The sequence below is a fragment of the Canis lupus genome, chromosome 36, assembly GCF_048164855.1.
Source record: "Canis lupus baileyi chromosome 36, mCanLup2.hap1, whole genome shotgun sequence".
NCBI lineage: Eukaryota > Metazoa > Chordata > Mammalia > Carnivora > Canidae > Canis > Canis lupus.
Window position 1 is genome coordinate 16,193,852 of NC_132873.1, and position 17,885 is coordinate 16,211,736.

Genomic DNA, 17,885 nt, shown 5'->3' on the forward strand with positions numbered 1-17,885 from the left:
ATTGGGGACCTCTCTGATACAGAGTTTTCTGTTTGAAGGGATTCTGAAACGGACGAGCTAGGTCACTCATCTCTTGAGGACTCGTCTTCCCCACCCTAACCAAGAGAACTGGGAAAAGAGGTGGTTGGTTTCCTTCAGGACGCCCTGTGATCATTTTGGCCCAGCAGGGGCAGTAATGGCATTAGAAGGGGGAGGCTTCTGACTTTTGGTGAGGAAATGCTTGTAGTGGGATTAGGGGTCTTCCACTGGCTCTCTGTATTTAAGAATGAGGTTCTTTCTACTTTATTGCTTAAGGTTTTGTAAGGTGATTTTAACTGCCACTGGGCCATTTGGCTTCAGCATTCCTAATAGCCTGAAAGGTCATAGGCACCAAGAAGTAAGGGTGTCCCAGTAGATAGGCAGAAAATGGAGACAGGGAATTAAACACTGGGCTAGAAAAGATATGACATTGGGGAGCGTCAGCCACCAAGAGCAGTGGGCAGAGTAAGGTCCCAGACCTGCAAGAAAAGGTCAGAAAGACGGGAGTCAGGGCGCCTGGGTGGTTCAGTGGGTTAAGCATCTGCCTTTGGCTCAGGTCATGATTCCCAGGTCCTGGGATCGAGCCCCACAATGGGCTCCTTGCTCAGTGGGGATCCCGCTTATCCCTCTGTCTGCCACCCCCCTTGCTTGTGCTCACTTTCTCTCTGTCAAATAAATAAATAAATAAATAAAATCTTGGAAGGAAGCGAGGGAAAGGGGGGAAGGGAGGGAAGGGAGGGGCCAATTCTTGCTCACTGAATAGGATACATGAAGGAAAACACTTGGTGTCAAGAAAAAAGCCAAGATCGGGGATGGAACTGTGGGTCAAGGTCAGAGAGATTCTGGCAGTGACAGTGACTTAGGGGTGAACTCACAAACTATTACATTTCGTTCTGAACAGGATTTGTAGCAGGGCCAATCATTTATTTAGCCCATGTGATATGTTGCGACTTGTTCTAGGCACCTAGAACAAGGTGATTCAGAGATGACAGCCATTGTTCTCAAGGAGTTAAGAGTTTGATAGGACAGAAATGAAAGATAAATGAATGACAATTTTGTGTATTAAGTACAGTAAGGGTATAATATCATACAATGTCACAGTAGCTAAGAACTCAGGCTCTCGGTCCAACAAGTTTGAGTTGAAATCCTAACTCTTCAGTTAGAGGTTGTGTTATCCTGAACAAGTCACTAAGCTTCTGCAAACTTCAGTGACCTTTCTTGTAAATGGGAATAATAATAGTACTACTTACCTACTTCATTTTTTTAAAGCATTTTTATTTATTCATTCTTGAGAGACACAGAAAAAGAGGCAGAGACACAGGCAGAGGGAGAAGCAGGCTCCCCATGGTGAGCCTGATGCGGGACTCAATCCCAGGACCCTGAGATCACGACCTGAGCCAAAGGCTGTTGCTCAACCACTGAGCCACCTAGGCATCCCTACTTTATAAGATTTTTGTAAGGATCAAATTAGACCATTTATGCCTGGCACCAAGATAATTCTCAATAACATTGGCTATTATTTATAATAATAGTATAATTATCTGGGAGAAGGTATTGTCAGGAAATATTTCCAGGAAAAGGTGGCATTTAAGCTGAATATTGAAAAATAAAGAGAAGGTGACTGGGCCTGGGATTGGGAGGATGCTAATGAATTGCTTTTATTTTGTAATTATGTCCTGCCAGATTCCTCAAACAATTTGAGATAGGATGATGAATTCAATGTTAATAGAACAGAATATGAGCTGTCTCTGAGCAACATTAGATATTTTGACCTCTTCATTCTAACCCTACTATAATCCCATATCTTATGTTTGCCCCAGTAATTATTGTAGCTCCATGAAATGAATACAATTATTAATCTCCTTTCTTCTTCATTTTGAATACTAACAAACAGAAATAACACAAAATAAAATTGATGTAGTTAAAATTGTACCTAGTAAATTTGTTTTGATTGTAAAAATGACTTTTACCTCTTCTTAACCCAGAAAAACTGGTCTTGATAGGAGGAAAAAAAAGGCCACAAAAGAAAACTTAACTTTGGGTGAAATTATAATAGATAATTGGGCATGGGCAAGAATAAAATAAAACTGATTAATAGATCACATTTTGTTGTGAATGTAGAAGATAATCTGAATTAATTCGAAACAAAGGAATTTCAGTAAAATAAAAATTTAAATAAAGCTTAGTGGCATTCTATAGAAAATTGATACCAAAATTAAAAGGTCATAATCAATTTTACTCCAAAAGATACTTTTTTTGGTTAAAAAGCCTTCCATACTTATGTAATTCTTATGAACATATTTGCATTCATAAATATAGAATCACACCAAACCATTCATGGGTACAAAATAGTGTGTCAAAATCTCCAGTACTTGCCTGTGACATCTGGATGGGTGGATTGATGAAGCAGTGGGAACTCTCATCTAGAGCTCAGGAAGTCACGGTATAACTGACTTTGAAAGGCTTTGAATCATCACCACCTAAGTATTCACCTGTTTTCTTTTGTATCTTCCATAAAATAATAATGCAGAGTCAGAGCCTACTAAATGCCTATTGAATCTTAGATTTTCTCTAGTCAGGTCTTTAGCATTACAGATAGTGGAATTGTACCTGTAGAGTCAATCGGTTTAATTCAGCACTTACTGAATACTTTGCAAAAATGAGCTCTCCTGGATTTGAGAGTAATGAGAGCAAAACTGAGGTACACCAAGATGTGGATGCCTAGAATATAATAAAAAACCTTACCAAAAATTATACTATTTACATCCAGTACATCAGATGAAGTATTTTTATCCACATGTGTTTTATTCACCAAATGTTTCTTCTTTTAAAAGTTGTTTTCTTTCTTTTTAAATTTGCTTCTATAGATATCTCATTCTTCACTTGACAAGTCATGGAAGATCTAGAGGAAAGATTATTTGAAGAGTTCGAGAACTATTCCTATACTCTGGAATATTACTCCTCGGAGTCTGATTTGGAGGAGAAAGGCCACGTGGGAGCAGTTCATTGGGTCTCCCTGGTGTTATACTGTTTAGCATTTATTCTGGGCATTCCAGGAAATGCCATTGTCATTTGGTTCACGGGGTTCAAGTGGAAGAAGACGGTCACCACTCTCTGGTTCCTCAATCTGGCTATTGCAGATTTCATTTTTCTTCTCTTCCTACCTCTGTACATCTCCTATGTGGCCATGAATTTCCACTGGCCCTTTGGCATCTGGCTGTGCAAGGCCAATTCCTTTATTGCCCAGTTGAACATGTTTGCTAGTGTGTTTTTCCTTACAGTGATCAGCCTGGACCGCTATATCCACTTGATCCATCCTGTCGTATCTCATCGACACCGAACCCTGAAGAACTCCCTGATTGTTATTATATTCATTTGGTTTTTGGCCTCTCTAATGGGTGGTCCTGCGCTATACTTCCGGGACACTCTGGAGTTCGATAACCACACTCTTTGTTATAACAATTTCCATGAGCATGATCCTGACCTTACCTTGATGAGGCACCATGTTCTGACCTGGGTGAAATTTATTGTTGGGTACCTCTTCCCCTTGCTAGCAATGAGCATTTGCTACTTGTGTCTCATCTTCAAGGTGAGGAAGCGAAGCATCCTGGTCTCCAGTAAGCATTTCTGGACCATCCTAGCTGTGGTCATGGCCTTTTTGATTTGCTGGACTCCTTATCACCTGTTTAACATTTGGGAGCTCACAATCCACCACAATAGCCATTTCCACCAGGTGCTTCAGGCCGGCATCCCCCTCTCCACTGGCTTGGCATTCCTTAATAGTTGTTTGAACCCCATTCTTTATGTCCTAATTAGTAAGAAGTTCCAAACTCGCTTCCGGGCCTCAGTTGCTGAAATACTAAAGCACACACTGTGGGAGGTCAGCTGTTCTGGCACAGTGAGTGAACAGCTCAGGAACTCTGAGACCAAGAACCTGTGTCTCCTGGAAACAGCTCAGTGAATTATTATTCTTCCACAAATCAGTATAAGGTTTTTGTGTGGGTTCCCTGACAAATGCTTTCAGGTTATTTGGTTCCAAGGGACAGTACCAACAATCTCTGTTTGTTAATCAGTTTAGTGACATTACATTTTTGTGTGGGTATAGAACTTAGGAAAGATCTTCATTTGTTCGCCTGCAAATTATCTATCACTCTTGCTAATTACACCATTGTGGATTAGTCCCTACTGTTGACGCAATATCAGCTATTATTTTTTTAATCTTAATGACTTTGAAGTCTTAAATCTTAATGCTAAATATATGATTAATTCATTTCAAGAATGTTAACATACGTGCCAAAGCTCACTTTAATTTTGCACTAGTAACCTATTAGATATATTTTTAAAATGCAACATGTACTTAATTTCTTTATTTCATGAAATCTATGTATATACATTTATAAATTAAAGTAATAGTTGGTTATGGTAGTTTAAAACATTGTGAATTATTAATGAACTATTAATGCTTAATGAAGTGTCCCAGAATCTAGTTGCTTAGAATGACAATGCATTATTATAATATTTCACAATTCTGAGTCAGAAATTCAAACAAGGCACAGAAGGGAGGTTCATCTCTCTGCTTCATAAGGTCTGAAGCATCAGCTGGACTGGGATGACCCAAACGGCTTGGGTTTTGGAACAGCTTGTCTCCTCTGCCTTACTATCCCTTCTCTTTTTTTTTCTTCACACAGCTCTTCCAGTATGGCAGCTCAGGGTAGCCAGACTTCTTATATGGCAGTTTAAGTCTCTAGGAGACCAAAGTGGACATTTTTAGTACTCTTAAGGCCTATGCCTGCCCCTGACACAGTATAACATCCACTGTACTCTCTTGGTCAAAGCGGTCACGGGCCAGCTCAGGTTCAAGGGGAGGTGACGTAGACCCCAGCAATGGAGCCAATGGAGATATGCTCCTATCTTTAATCCTTCATGATATCATTATAAATACTGTTTTTGGAAAATTCTGGGTACGTGCAAGTATGTATAAGATTGCTGTAAACATAAAACACTGACATCTAGATAGTAGATAGGCCAGCCCAATCTCAGAATGATTTCAGAAAAAGAAAGCATGTATGGCATTGATATATTTCTATTTTCTATTCCTATAACTATATTGATGTAGACACCAGTACAAGACCAATAAAGTATACTTTTAAGTCAGTAACCTCTTCATAGTGCAGGTCTGTTGCATTTTAGACTGTAGTGGTATTTTGACTTCTATTCATTTATTCCTTTTTTTTTTTAAGATTTTATTTATTTATTCATGAGAGACACACACAGAGAGAGAGGCAGAGACACAGGCAGAGGGAGAAGTAGGCTCCATGCAGGGAGCCCGACATGGGACTCGATCCCGGGCTGAAGGTGGCGCTAAACCGCTGAGCCACCTGGGCTGCTCATATTCATTTATTCCTTTAGCAAATAGACGAGTGTCTAAGGGGTATACAGATGCATACGGCACTTAATGGTTTAGAAAGTCTAGAGATTAAACCTGCATAAAAACAATGCTAAAATGAGATGGACAGTAGTCAGTGCCATAAGAAAGCCAAGGAAAGTGTAGATTGTTCGGAGAGAAGAGATAACCCCCGGTACAGAAGGGAAGAAACATTGGGGTTTCTTGCTTTTGGGGTTTCCTAAAATCCTGTTCCTGTCCCTTGTCTCTGCTGGTACCTTTATCTTTTATGACTACAGACTCTGCTACTCACTGTAATTTTAAAAAACATTTAATTTTCCATAATTTGTTGATTTTAATTTTGAAAGTTGGGAGGGGAGCTGTGTTATTTCTTGAGTCAGTATCCTTTTTTCTTTCATCTTTCAGCTTTTGGAAATGATAATCTTGGATCACTTATGTCTATGTTCTTTACTGGTAGCCCATGCAAAAATCAGATCTAGTTTTGGAAGTTATTCCCCCCAAATATGTGGCATAACACAGCATATCCCAAACTTATGTAATTCCCAAATTTCTTGATTTGTGCCATACCAGTATGGAGGGAATTCATGACGAGAAAGGCTCATTGTGAGTGTCTGTCCCCTCTAACATTGGGGTTTCAAATATTCCACTCTGGGTTCCTCGTCACCTTCAAGGGACAAGCCCTGATTTCCCAGGATCAGGAGAAAAGCTGGAGGATTGAAGACAAAGAGAATTCCTCAGGCTCATCCTTAGTTTCAGCAAATGGAGAGATTGTCAAGGCTGTGGGAGAAAGTGGAAGGCCGAGGAGCAGGAAGGGGATTAAGCAACCAAGGGCAGAAGAAAACGATGGAGGAGGTGGTGTTACCACCTAGTAAGCAGGAGCTTACCAAGGGCCTATGAAAATATTTGAGATCTTTAAAAAAATGATTGGCTCTAGAATACAAAAAAGGGAAACTTTAAAAGTCAAAATTAGTAAGTACTTCATTACACATCTATAAAATATACCTTTATGTCAATTAGTCAAATGAAATATTACATAATTATATAAAAACTTATATTTAAGATGGGCTTTCAGTATGTATTAATGTTTGATATGAGGAGTGGAATCTCCAAAAAAAAATGCTTTACAGACGGTTTACAAAGGTCTTAGAGAACTTGAATTCATTTGAGAATCTAAGGAAAGGGGGATCCCTGGGTGGCGCAGCGGTTTAGCGCCTGCCTTTGGCCCAGGGCGCGATTCTGGAGACCCAGGATTGAATCCCACGTCAGGCTCCCGGTGCATGGAGCCTGCTTCTCCCTCTGCCTATGTCTCTGCCTCTCTCTCTCTCTCTCACTGTGTGCCTATCATAAATAAATAAAATTAAAAAAAAAAATCTAAGGAAAGTTACAAGTCCTTTCCCTACAAATATGTTTTTTTTAAAGCAGTTTCTATGCCCAAAAGTGGAGCTCAAACTCACAACCCCAAGATCAAGACGTGAGTTGCATGTGATGCGACTCCTCTCTAGAAACATGCTTTTTTTTTTTAAGCATGCTTTAAATAAAATATCAGAGAGTCCTTAGACCTTGGGCTAAAATCCCTAGTTTCAGTGGTTTTTAAAATAGTTGATAGTGGGGATGTAATAGAAATCTGCTACTGAAAAGTAGCAACCAGTACAAGTACTTATGGGCAGAGACAGGAGTTAATGTTTAATTCTCAGTTTGAGGGAAGATCCAAAGAGTAGCATTGGACCTAGGACTGGGGACTCTTAAGTCTCCACCCTTGGCAGTTGGAATCTGGTGAGTGGGGCTTTCCAGGGGTCTTATGATTAAGAGCAGGATGAATGAGTATAAGGACAGAGGCTAGAGGACAGGTCAGGCATTGGAGCAATTAGGAAAGGAAGTGAGGGAGCTCAGTGCCCGGCTGGCAGGAGAGCAAAGAATCCCAGGCTCTCAGGGACTGGGGCACAGACATGATGAGATAGACCTGCATCTTCAATGGAAAGCAGCTCTTTAAAGAGGGCAAGTTCCAGATGTTAGATGTCTCAGGACATCTGAGTTTGAATTAAGGCTCCAACACATCATAGGGCTCTGCCATTTGCTAAATTGGGCAGCCCGGGTCGCTCAGCGGCTTAGCGCCACCTTCAGCCCAGGGTCTGATCCTGGAAACCCGGGATCGAGTCCCGGGTCGGGCTCCTTGCAAGGAGCCTGCGTCTCCCTCTGTCTTTGTCTCTGTCTCTCTCTCCCCGTGTCTCTAATATATAAATAAAATCTTAAAAAAAAAAAAAAAACAGGGCTCTGCCATTGGCTAAATAAATTCAATTTTCTAGACCTGTCTCTCCCATTTGCAAGGATAAGAATAGTAGGACCTGCTACATGGGGCTGTTGTAGAAATTAAATGAGGCGATGTGGTAAAGCACTTAGAGGAGTACTTAGCTTTCAAAATAACTTGATCAATATTAGCTGGTATTCATCCGTGAAATTCTTGGCATCTTCTGACCTAGTAAATGTTAAATCCTCTCCTCTTGGATGAATGCAAAATTTCATAGGAACAATAAGGGAACTACACAGCGAACTTTAAAACGAGATAGTAGGGCAGCCTGGGTGGCTCAGTGGTTTGGTGCCACCTTCAGCCCAGGACGTGATCCTGGAGACCCGGGATCGAGTCCCACATCGGGGTCCCTGCATGGAGCCTGCTTCTCCCTCTGCCTGTGTCTGTTTCTCTCTCTATATATATTTCTCATGAATAAATAAAATCTTTTTTTTTTAAATAAATAAAATCTTAAAAAAAAAAAAAAAAAAAGGTCGCCTGGGTGGCTCAGCGGTTAAGTGCCTGCCTTTGTTCCAGGGTGTGATCCTGGAGACCTGGGATCATGTCCCACATCAGGCTCCCTGCATGGAGCCTGCTTCTCTCTCTGCTTGTGTCTCTGCCTCTCTGTCTCTATAAGTGCTATCCAAGAATATGTGCCTGGAGGTTGCAAAGGGCAAGAAGCAGAATAAAATATTTCTTGGAAGATGTATTTGAAGTGCATCTCGAAGAATGACTACAATTTAACAAGTGCAGATGAGGAAATAAGGGCAAATGTACAGACAAACACAGATTATGAACAGAAATGTAGTGAAAAAAAAGAAAAAGAAAGGTCCCATTTTCTAGGATGGAGTGAGGATAGAAGATTCACAAGTTGGTGTCTGGCTTGAATAGTAATCCCTAGTTCTTCAGTATTCTTACATATAACAGTTCTTTTGGGAATGAATTTAAGAAGTCCATTACATTTTCCTTTGGTTTTTACTTTATTAAAAGCTATGCAGGCCAATGGCATTCTGAACAACAGATGCTCATTTGGGGCATTTCTTAAATGCAACTATTATCATCCATACAGGGCATGTAATGAATGTGTTTATCTGTCTCAATTTCCATTTTAAATTTACCCTTAGGTGACTCTATCTTCTCACTCTCACTAATTGAGGGTATGAAGCAAGGGTTACATCGATGAAATAGGATTAAATCGTCTAAAAGCACGGATGAAGAAGTTTCTTCATTCAATTGCCAACACATTACCTGGCCAAGGACGTGGGTTTCAGTTCCTCTCTCACTAGGTGAATCATCGGGCAAGTCATCTTTCAGAGTTTAGATTCCTCATCTATAAATGGTGATAACAGTGTCTGCTTTATTTATCTCATAGCTTATAATGGGGTTCAAAATGGACAGTGTGGGGGTACCTGGGTGGCTCAGTGTTTGAGCGTCTGCCTTTGGCTCAGGTCATGATCCCGGGGTCCCAGGACTGAGTTCCTCATCGGGCTCCCCATAGGGAGCCTGCTTCTCCCTCTGCCTATGTCTCTGCTCCTCTCTCTGTGTCTCTCACGAATAAATAAATGAAATCTTAACAACAACAACAACAAAAGGACTGTGTATGAGGCATGTATTTTTTTTTTTCTTCTAAGGACAATAATTGCCATTGCCAAATTGTACTTGTTTGGGTGAAAAAAAAAAATACACATAGATCCCAAAACATGAATGCAACTCCTTTTGTATTTGTCTTTGTCCATAAGCTTATCTCTTCATAATAGGGAAAAAACTCCAACATTTTTCAATATTGCTATAGTCTGTCACTTTTTAATTATATTGTTTATAAAATATTTCATGGAGTACATATGCCATAATTTAGCAGTTTCCATTCATGTTAGGATTCTAACAGTCCTTTTATTTGCATGCTTCCATCCACACCACCTCCAGGTCAGAGCTGTCTGCCTTTGTCATTCTCTGGCTCTGAAACCTTCAAGGCTGTCCCCCACCTCCCACACTGCCCTCACAGAAGGAGCCGGCCTGGGTGTGCAACCTGGCCCCACCCTATCTAATCCCAAACAGACACTGCAAAATCCAGCACAATACATCTAATTGCCTCATAAATGTCTCTTTGTCTATTCTTATTCCTGCCTTTTAAATCCCCTCCTGAAATACTGTTTTTTTTATTTAAACAAATCACTGATCGAGGTCCATCCAGCTCAATTCCCAGCTTCTCCAAAATTTTTTTTCTTCAATTCTAGCCTTCCCTAACGCTCTGCACTTTTGGATTACTTGCTTAATCACAAAATGACTAATTTTTAACAATTTTATGTGTGTTTGAGCCACCACCCTATTGTAATTTTCTTGACTCTTTTGTATTTTTATAGCATCTAACATAGTGACACTGAATGAATCATTTTTAATTCCCACACTGTTCCCAGCCTTGTGTTATGGATGCCAAATATGAAAAATAACTGCAGTCTGAGGGACTGTAATCACTTATGAGGCATACAAAAAAAAGGTGGCCTTTTATCTTTTCTTAATACTCCAAAGCCCAACACAAACCAAAAAATCTTTCTCTATGTCTACCTAGGCTTTCTGAGCCCATTGGTTCGAAAACAAGTTATTCAGTATACATGCAAATGTGAGCATTGCTTAGAACAGCAGAAAACCAAAAGGCAATCTGAAGCTCCAATAAATAGAATGGTTAAATAAGATATGAGATAATGGATTATGTAATTGTTAGAAAATGAGAACGCTTTATAAGTACTGACATGGAATATTCAAGATATAATTTCTAAGACATCCAAGTCTGTTTTTCATGGACAAAATAAAAGGTACAAAACAGTTTTCATTGTATGCTACAATTACTCCATCCATGATCTCACACTAGTTGGGAAAGACCTAAGAATCTATTGACGTTGGTTGCTTTTATATAGGGAAACAGGAGGCCTAGGGTAGGGAGGGCAGAGACTTCACTGTTTAACTTCTTGCTTTGAACTGTGTTACTGTATTATCTATTTTTTAATATAAAATTAAAAGAAAAAAAATGAAATTAAAAGGTATCACCAAATATATTTATGTGAGGCTGTGGGGTCAAGATTTTTAAAGTCACATGCTTCATTTATCATTTTAAGATTTACAAGACAGCTGTGGTTTGAAACGTCCACTCTAAATTTTTTTTACTCCTTTTACTTTTAACCGTATTTTTAATCATTAGTTTTTATCATTTTGTTAATACTTCTTCCAGCTGTTTAGTGCCCAATCCCTTTAACATGATGATTGTGTATGATTTGGGGCTACTATTCGCTGGTTGCTACCTCTCCATCTTTCCATGGCAACATTTCCAGAATCCTTAGGCTCTGGTTCTACAGAAAGTGAAGTGCTGCCCTCTGCTGGCTCACATGACACTGACAACTGGAAATTTTCTCATGACGTTGTAAACACTGCTTAGTGAAGATGAACGCTGTCATCGGTACCTACTATAGGTACCTACGTATTTCTTCCTTCAAAATCGGTGTACTGATTAAATATATTTCTTTAGAATCTAAACAATTTCCCATATTTAGGGTTGTCTCCCAAATAAAGAAAATCAGATTGAGAGGAAAAGAATAGCACTGCCTGGTTTGGCTAGGAAAATTCTGATCTCAAACAAATCATTTAATCTCTGGTCTATAGATTAATCTGAGAACACAAAATAAGACTTTTAGAAGTCATTAATTCCCGAGGTGCCTGAGTGGCTCAATGAGTTAAGCCTCCAACCTTCATTTTGGCTTAGATCTTGATCTAGGGTCTTGAGTTGAAGACTTTTCATTGCATTCCACACTTTGGTGTGGAGACTACTTAAAAACAAAAGCTGCCTTCACCTACTTACCTGCAACACTCCTTTTTTATTGAAGACCCTTTACTCCAGTAGGTTCTGATATCCAAATACAAGTAAAATGTCCCACTCAGTCCTCACCTCCACACAAGCCAGGCTTATGAACCACAGCTTTGGAATCAATTACCTGTACAACCTCCTTCCCATGACACAGTGCTACTGAAAAATCATTATCAAAAACACAAAACAAGCTCTCCATCAGGGCACTCGAGTGGCTCAATTGGTTAAGCAAATGCCTTTGGCTCAGTCATTACAGGGTCCTGGGATCAAGGCCCATGTGGGGCTCCTTGCTCAATGGGGAGTCTGTTTCTCCCTCTGCCCCTCCCCACTGCTTGTGCTCTCTCAAAAAAATTTAGGAGTGCCTGAGAGCACCTGGGTAGCTAGTTGAGCATCTTCCTTTGGCTAAGGTTATGATCCCAGGGTTCTGGAATAGAATCCTACATCAGGCTCCCCATAGGGAGCCTGCTTCTCCCTCCGCCTGTCTCTGCCTGTCATGAATAAATAAAATCTTAAAAAAATTAGGGGCACCTGGATGGCTCAGTTAAGCATCTGCCTTTGGCTCAGTGACAACCCTGGAGTCCTGGGATGGAGTCCCACAACAGGCTCCCTACTCAGCAGGGTCTGCTTCTCCCTCAGCCGCTCCCCCTGCTTACGTGTGTGTTTTTTTTAAAAGATTTTTATTTATTCTTGAGAGACACAGAGAGAGGCAGACATAGGCAGAAGGAGAAGCAGGCTCCATGCAGGGAGCCTGATGTGGGACTTGATCCTGGGACTCCAGGATTACGCCCTGTGGGCTGAAGGCAGGCACTTAACCGCTGAGCCACCCAAGCATCCCTGCTTGTACTTCATCAAATAAAACCTTTAGAAAAAAAAAAAAACTGGGAGACACCTGGGTGGCTCAGTCAGTTGGGCATCTGCCTTTGGCTCAGGTCATGATCCTAGAGTCCTGGGATCAGGCCCATCATTGGGCCTTCTGCTCAGTGGTAAGCCTCTTCCTCCTTGTGCTCTGATAAAAAATCTTAAAACAGATTTCTCCCTTTACAGTAAACACGGCATGATGTTTAATTTTCAAAATTTGCCTTGACAAATGGTTAATTTTTAACAAACTTTGGGAATCCTTCCTTTACTTCCCTCCTTTGGGCTTTGGTGTCCATTAGTGAGGTCACACACCCCGTTCCATACCTATTGCGGCTCTCAAGTAGGATTTTTATTTTTTTAAAGACTTTTATTCATGAGAGACGGAGAGAGGCAGAGGGAAAAGCAGGCTCCATGCAGGGATCCCCACGTGGGACTCCATCCTGGGTCTCCAGGATTACAACCTGGGCTGGAGACGGCGCTAAACCGCTGAGCCACCCGGGCTGCCCTCAAGTAGGATTTTTAATTGTGTGGTTTTTCGGTATGGAGAAACACTCAACTTGAAGATCCTAGATAACTACAAATTACTTCAGTCATTGGGCCATCTAACTATTTCCAGCCAACGAAGGACATTCACTGTGGCCAGTAGTGTCTTACACATTTTACATGTATAGACCCATTTTTCATCATTAAGGTACTCCCTAATATTCCCATCAAGGAAAACCAGCCCAGATTACTCCTTGCAAAAAGCCCAAGGTCTGAACCATTGCAAACCTACAGGACTAAAAATCTAGTTGAAATTCTGAATCCACAGTTTCTACAAGTGAAGTTTATCTAATTTCTATTTAAAACAAATATGAGGGCAGCCCGGGTGGCTCAGCAGTTCAGCGCCGCTTTCAGCTCAGGGTGTGATCCTGGAGACCCAGGATGGAGTCCAGCGTCGGGCTCCCTGCATGGAGCCTGCTTCTTCCTCTGCCTGTGTCTCTCATGAATAAATAAAATCTTAAAAAAATAAAACAAATGGGAAATTTGCAATACTATGGTAAAAGCAATATTCCTGTACACTGGGCAGCCCAGGGCGTGATCCTGGAGACCCTGGATCAAGTCCCACGTCAGGCTCTCTGCATGGTGCCTGCTTCTCCCTCTGCCTGTGTCTCTGCATCTCGATGAATAAAAAATCTTTAAAAAAAAATTCCTGTACACGGACAGCAGAAAACATACGAAGATGGAGTCCATTTCTATTTATCAATTCATAAAATCTCAACAACTATATGAATTCATAGTATTTAGAAAGATATTTGTTCTCCCTTTTGGGCTAAATACAAAAATGCTAATCCAAATTTATATTTTTTGTGAATTGAATTGAATTTCTTCCTTCAAAATGGAATATAAAAACTACCCTATGTAAGAGTCAAGAGCCAAGGGTTGTCTTTTAAGCTTTTATTTAAGGACAATGATCTACGATGTAATTTTAGATCTTATTAAAAGCAGCCACGTCCATGGACTGCACATAGTCCTCAAAAGCAGTGATCCGCTCCTCCAGCATATCTGTTCCAACTTTATCATCTTCCACTACACACTGTATTTGAAGTTTTTTAATTCCATATCCCACTGGAACTAGTTTAGCTGAAAAGAACATTAAGAAAAATCTTAGTTAGCAAAGCCCTATTGATTGGCAAACATTTTAACTGTGCAGCTTCCAGATGTCACTTTCAAAAAGCAAAGATTGAACTCACAAGAGCCCCAGACCAAGCCATCTGCCTGAATGCTTCGGACGCACTCCTCTAATTTTGCCATATCTGTCTCATCGTCCCAAGGTTTCACATCTAGTAATATGGAAGACTTGGCAACAAGTGCAGGTTCTAAAAAAAAAAAAAAGGTAAAAAGGTACAACCAACGTTATTCAGACACCCAGTGATGTTTTTTCACTTTAGTTGAAGACACCCTTAAAATCTTAATGTTTCTTAATGGATCATCTCAAACAAAACTACAGAATACAACTTATGTTTGTTACTCATATGCCCACTTTCCGTTGTGCTAAGAAAGAGGTGTTTAATTGCATAACAGTTTCTTTCCCACAGAGGAATGCCACAACTGCTACTGTAAGAACAGCTGCAGACCAGTAGCTGTGGAAGTTTTATGAAAAACTACGTATACAGATTTTTAAATACTGAACTAGTCAATGACGTGGAGGCAATTACTTTGGGAATCAAGCTTCAAAAGATTACTCAATTATGAAATGAAATTAAAGCAGCACAAATTTTAAAAAAATGACCTACTTTTGGCTTTCTTTGACTCATACTGTGCAAGGCGTTCCTCTCTTAGCCTCTTCGCTTCTTCACTTTCCTATAAAGAAAAATAGAGTATGTTTCACAAAGACAGTTGTTCCTCAGCTTTAAGCTAGTGAATCCATCACAACAAAGACCAGTTTTATCAGAAAAAGCAAATCCATCAGGAGCTCAGCCGAAAGATGGTGATTTGATTTTATTCATCATATAACCAGTGAGAATTTTTATAAGTCAAGTCATGAAGTGGGTGAAACCAGAATTCAAATCCAGGCAATTTCACCACAGAGCCTATGATTAAGCTCATCGATCTACACACCAACTTATGCCATACCTCCTCGTCATCAGATCCGAAGAGATCAATATCATCATCGTCTTTACTATCTGTAGCTCCACTTCCTGTGGTGTCTTCCACATTAGCAGGGCCATACTTGCCCAAAGCTTTCTTCACTCCTGGAAGGCTTGGGAAAAAAAAAAAACTTAAGTTCAACCACCACTACGCTGGTACACTCTCAGTACACGAGAACTTGTTTCCATCACTATCCAAAGAGCCCTTAGGTACTAAGAATTTGCCCGTAAACACTCCCAGGTAAATACTGTTGTGTGTTTAACTCCTCACCCAACAAACATTAGCAGCATGTGAGACATTACGTTCGATACTCACTATGATTTACTCTTTCAGTATGAGTATTTCTGTTTGAGATTAAGTATGCTCAGTTCCATTCTTAGTGAACTGGAGTCCACTTCCCCAAACTTCCACCCTTGTTGGCAGTTTCAGAAGAATGGCCAAGGACTGAATCAATGAGCCACCCCTCTCACCCCGGACGCGGGCCCCCCAGGTCAGGGTCCGGGCACAGTGTCAGGGCAGTGTGGGGAAAAGTTGAATTGCTGTGGTCCAGGTTCTACGTGTTCTGTGAAAAAATGCAGGACTTCAGTCTCTCGGCCTTCTCAAGTCACAGAGCTAGTTCAGCTTACATCACCCCAACAAAACTCACGTAGCCTGGGTCCAATTTTGTCACGTGAAAGATCCTGACCTGAAGCTTAGGAAGCCTCCTGTCCTTCAGGTAAACACACAGGTCACTTTACCTGGCCTTTTCCTTCTCGTAAGACTTGATGTGATTGTACCAACGCAGGGCATGATACAAGTCGGCAGGCGGGGGGCCGGAGACTGCTTCAAACACTGCCACATCCGCTTGTGACGGCACGTACCTGCGGGGAGGCAAGTCACACACGCCCTGAGGGGAGGGGCCAAGCGCCACGGCCACCAAGCTGAGCGCTGGGAGCTGGCCCATTTGCCACTGGGCAACCTAAGGTGATTTATTCTCGACGCTAAACTCAAGATCGGGGGCCATGTGTTTGGTTTTCCGCCCTCCCGAGGAATCCCTGCCACGTCGTGGACCTCAGAGCTCGCATCTCTGACGGAGACCTACGGCCTTACGTCCACGGGCCGAGCGAAGACGCGGAAAAGGTGGCTGAATCCAGTCAACGCAAAGAAGGCGCCCTTGGAAGCCCTCGGCCCCCAGCTGCGCCCGAGGCCGCGCCACGTGGCCGGCCCAGCCCGGCTCCAGCCCGGGCCCGTCCTCACCCCTCGATGTAGCTCTTGTCCGCTAGGTAGTCGTTGAGCACCTGGAGGCCGGCGGGGCTTTTCAGGTCTCCGAAACCCATAGCGTCGGCGGCTCCAAGAACCGGGCGGCAGCGAAGGAAGAGAAGAGGGGAGGCACCCGGCGCCCAGCGCTAAGAGGGGGGAGAGGAAAAAAGGGCCGCAAAAGGCCGGAAAACGCCTTATATAGAGACGGAGGCGTTTCCTTCTGCCGCACGGGGTCAAAGGTTAAGGGTCAACGTCCTCTAACAGCCTCATTCCTCCACGTAAAACTCGGAAGCTCCGCATTGAACGGCGCACAAATTATCCAGCGGCCTTTCTTTGTGTTTAGAAATAAGCTAATAAAAAGAGTATTCCTTAAACTAGTACCTCCGCGGCTCCGGCACACTACAGGAACCGCCCCTCGAAGCGCCGGAGGTGACCGAAGACGCTCGGCCTCAGGCGCCCGACCACTTCCGGCGGAACTGCGGTTCCCAACCGTCTCTCCCGCCTCCCGCCTCCCGCCTCCGCCCCGCCCCCCGGTCCGGCTGCCGGAAATTGCCGAACTCGCGCTAAGCGGGAAATTCTCGAATCTGAGGTTTCTGGTCCCTCCTGGCTTCCCGTTCTCCAGGGCCGGCGGGCGAGGTTTGCCGAGGACGCCATGTTGAATAAGCAATCGGGCCTCTGAGGGGGCTGGGAAGGTGCGGCGGTTCTGCAGAGCGGCTTTGGCGGCTCCGCCGAGAAGGTGAGGTCGTGGTTGCGGGAGAAGGCTGAGGTGGCCCTTGCCACAGGAGTGGACTTCTTGACGAGACGGTTTCTTGTAGGCCAGGCGACTCCTCCTCCTCTTGCCCTTGACTGGGCGCCGCGTCCCAGCCCGCCTCCTCCGGGACCCCCGGGGCCGGCAGGTGAGCGCCGTTGGCCGCGGTCTCCGGTCTCTTGGGGCGGAAGGCAGGTGGGGAGCCTGGGGGCCCTGGGACCGCGGGCGCGGAGGCAGGCGTGGGAGTGACCTTCCTTCTGCAAGGGAGACGCAGGACGTTCCCGGGAGAGGACTCTGTCAAGTGACTTAGGCCTCAAGGCAGCGGTTTCCCAAGTTAACACACATAATCCAGACGTTGGCCGGCGTTGCCTTAGCAGCCGTCCATGCGTCTGGGGATTTTTGTTGTTGTTGTGTTTTCATTTTTGTCCATTGAGTTATTTTTTTATTCCTTTCCCTGGTGGGTTAAACTGAGGAAAATGGTATTTAAAACCTTTGCCCAAGGTCGCACTGCAGATGACCTAGCTACGTTGTTCAGCCGTGTGGGGCTCTAACATGTACCGTAAGAGCGTGGATTAGGCCCGGCTGTGCTCCAGAATGATTGGAGAGCATTGAAAATGTGAACTGTTTCTGATGAATAAACATCCAAGTTGTTTCGTTAGGGAACGTTCTCTCCCCCCCCCACCCCACCCCCACCCCGCCCAATGGCCTGGTGCAGGGTGTTATAAGGCTGTCAGAGGCCTGCGCTTTTTCAGGAAAATTTCTGGCAGAGATTTGAGATATAACTCCTATAGCAGACAGTTATTTTACGTCTGTTATAAATTAGAAATGAGTCCACGAAGAAGAATAAAAT

At 42.8% G+C, this 17,885-nt stretch overlaps 3 protein-coding genes, 1 long non-coding RNA gene and 2 other non-coding genes across 28 annotated transcripts in view; 2 read left to right on the forward strand and 4 right to left on the reverse strand.

Annotated features, from left to right (window-relative positions):
* CMKLR2 (chemerin chemokine-like receptor 2) overlaps positions 1–5,176 on the forward strand; it is a 50,468-nt gene extending 45,292 nt beyond the window's left edge. For all 21 annotated transcript variants that reach the window (XM_072813256.1, XM_072813265.1, XM_072813264.1 and 18 more), the window contains one exon: positions 2,886–5,176. In XM_072813256.1, coding sequence (XP_072669357.1) covers positions 2,912–3,979 — 1,068 coding nt within the window. In that variant the 5' untranslated portion in view covers positions 2,886–2,911 and the 3' untranslated portion in view covers positions 3,980–5,176. The remainder of the gene's footprint in view (positions 1–2,885) is intronic.
* On the reverse strand, positions 3,690–12,866 carry LOC140625736 (uncharacterized). The gene is made up of 2 exons (XR_012025065.1): positions 8,955–12,866; positions 3,690–4,762 (listed from the first exon to the last, which is right to left on the reverse strand). It is a non-coding gene; the product is annotated as an uncharacterized lncRNA (long non-coding RNA).
* Positions 12,867–13,839: 973 nt separating this feature from the next.
* Positions 13,840–16,807, reverse strand: EEF1B2 (eukaryotic translation elongation factor 1 beta 2). Its single transcript, XM_072813273.1, has 7 exons — positions 16,669–16,807; positions 16,285–16,433; positions 15,786–15,908; positions 15,034–15,160; positions 14,694–14,760; positions 14,151–14,276; positions 13,840–14,040 (listed from the first exon to the last, which is right to left on the reverse strand). The coding sequence occupies exons 2-7, from the start codon at positions 16,362–16,364 to the stop codon at positions 13,886–13,888; spliced, it is 678 nt and encodes a 225-aa protein (XP_072669374.1). The 5' UTR covers positions 16,365–16,433; positions 16,669–16,807; the 3' UTR covers positions 13,840–13,885.
* On the reverse strand, positions 14,416–14,548 carry LOC140625934 (small nucleolar RNA SNORA41). Its single transcript, XR_012025198.1, has one exon. It is a non-coding gene; the product is annotated as a small nucleolar RNA SNORA41 (small nucleolar RNA).
* Positions 14,840–14,917, reverse strand: LOC140625933 (small nucleolar RNA SNORD51). Its single transcript, XR_012025197.1, has one exon. It is a non-coding gene; the product is annotated as a small nucleolar RNA SNORD51 (small nucleolar RNA).
* Positions 16,802–17,885, forward strand: part of NDUFS1 (NADH:ubiquinone oxidoreductase core subunit S1) — a 32,999-nt gene continuing 31,915 nt past the window's right edge. Inside the window, exons 1-2 of one of the 3 annotated variants that reach the window (XM_072813271.1) lie at positions 16,904–17,023; positions 17,103–17,183. The gene's annotated coding sequence lies outside the window, so the exon portion shown is untranslated. Of the gene's footprint in view, positions 17,024–17,102; positions 17,184–17,885 lie in introns of all 3 variants that reach the window. The other 2 variants (XM_072813270.1, XM_072813272.1) reach the window with 2 other exon arrangements.

What these genes read in the sequence shown, in the direction of transcription:
- EEF1B2 (XM_072813273.1), bottom strand. Translation starts at nt 16,364, where the DNA reads ATGGGTTTCGGAGACCTGAAAAGCCCCGCCGGCCTCCAGGTGCTCAAC. An exon ending in GACAAGAGCTACATCGAGGG is followed by an intron (nt 15,909 to 16,284) that starts GTGAGGACGGGC and finishes GCCTCCCCGCAG; the next exon opens with GTACGTGCCGTCACAAGCGG. An exon ending in TACGAGAAGGAAAAGGCCAG is followed by an intron (nt 15,161 to 15,785) that starts GTAAAGTGACCT and finishes TTTTTTCCCAAG; the next exon opens with CCTTCCAGGAGTGAAGAAAG.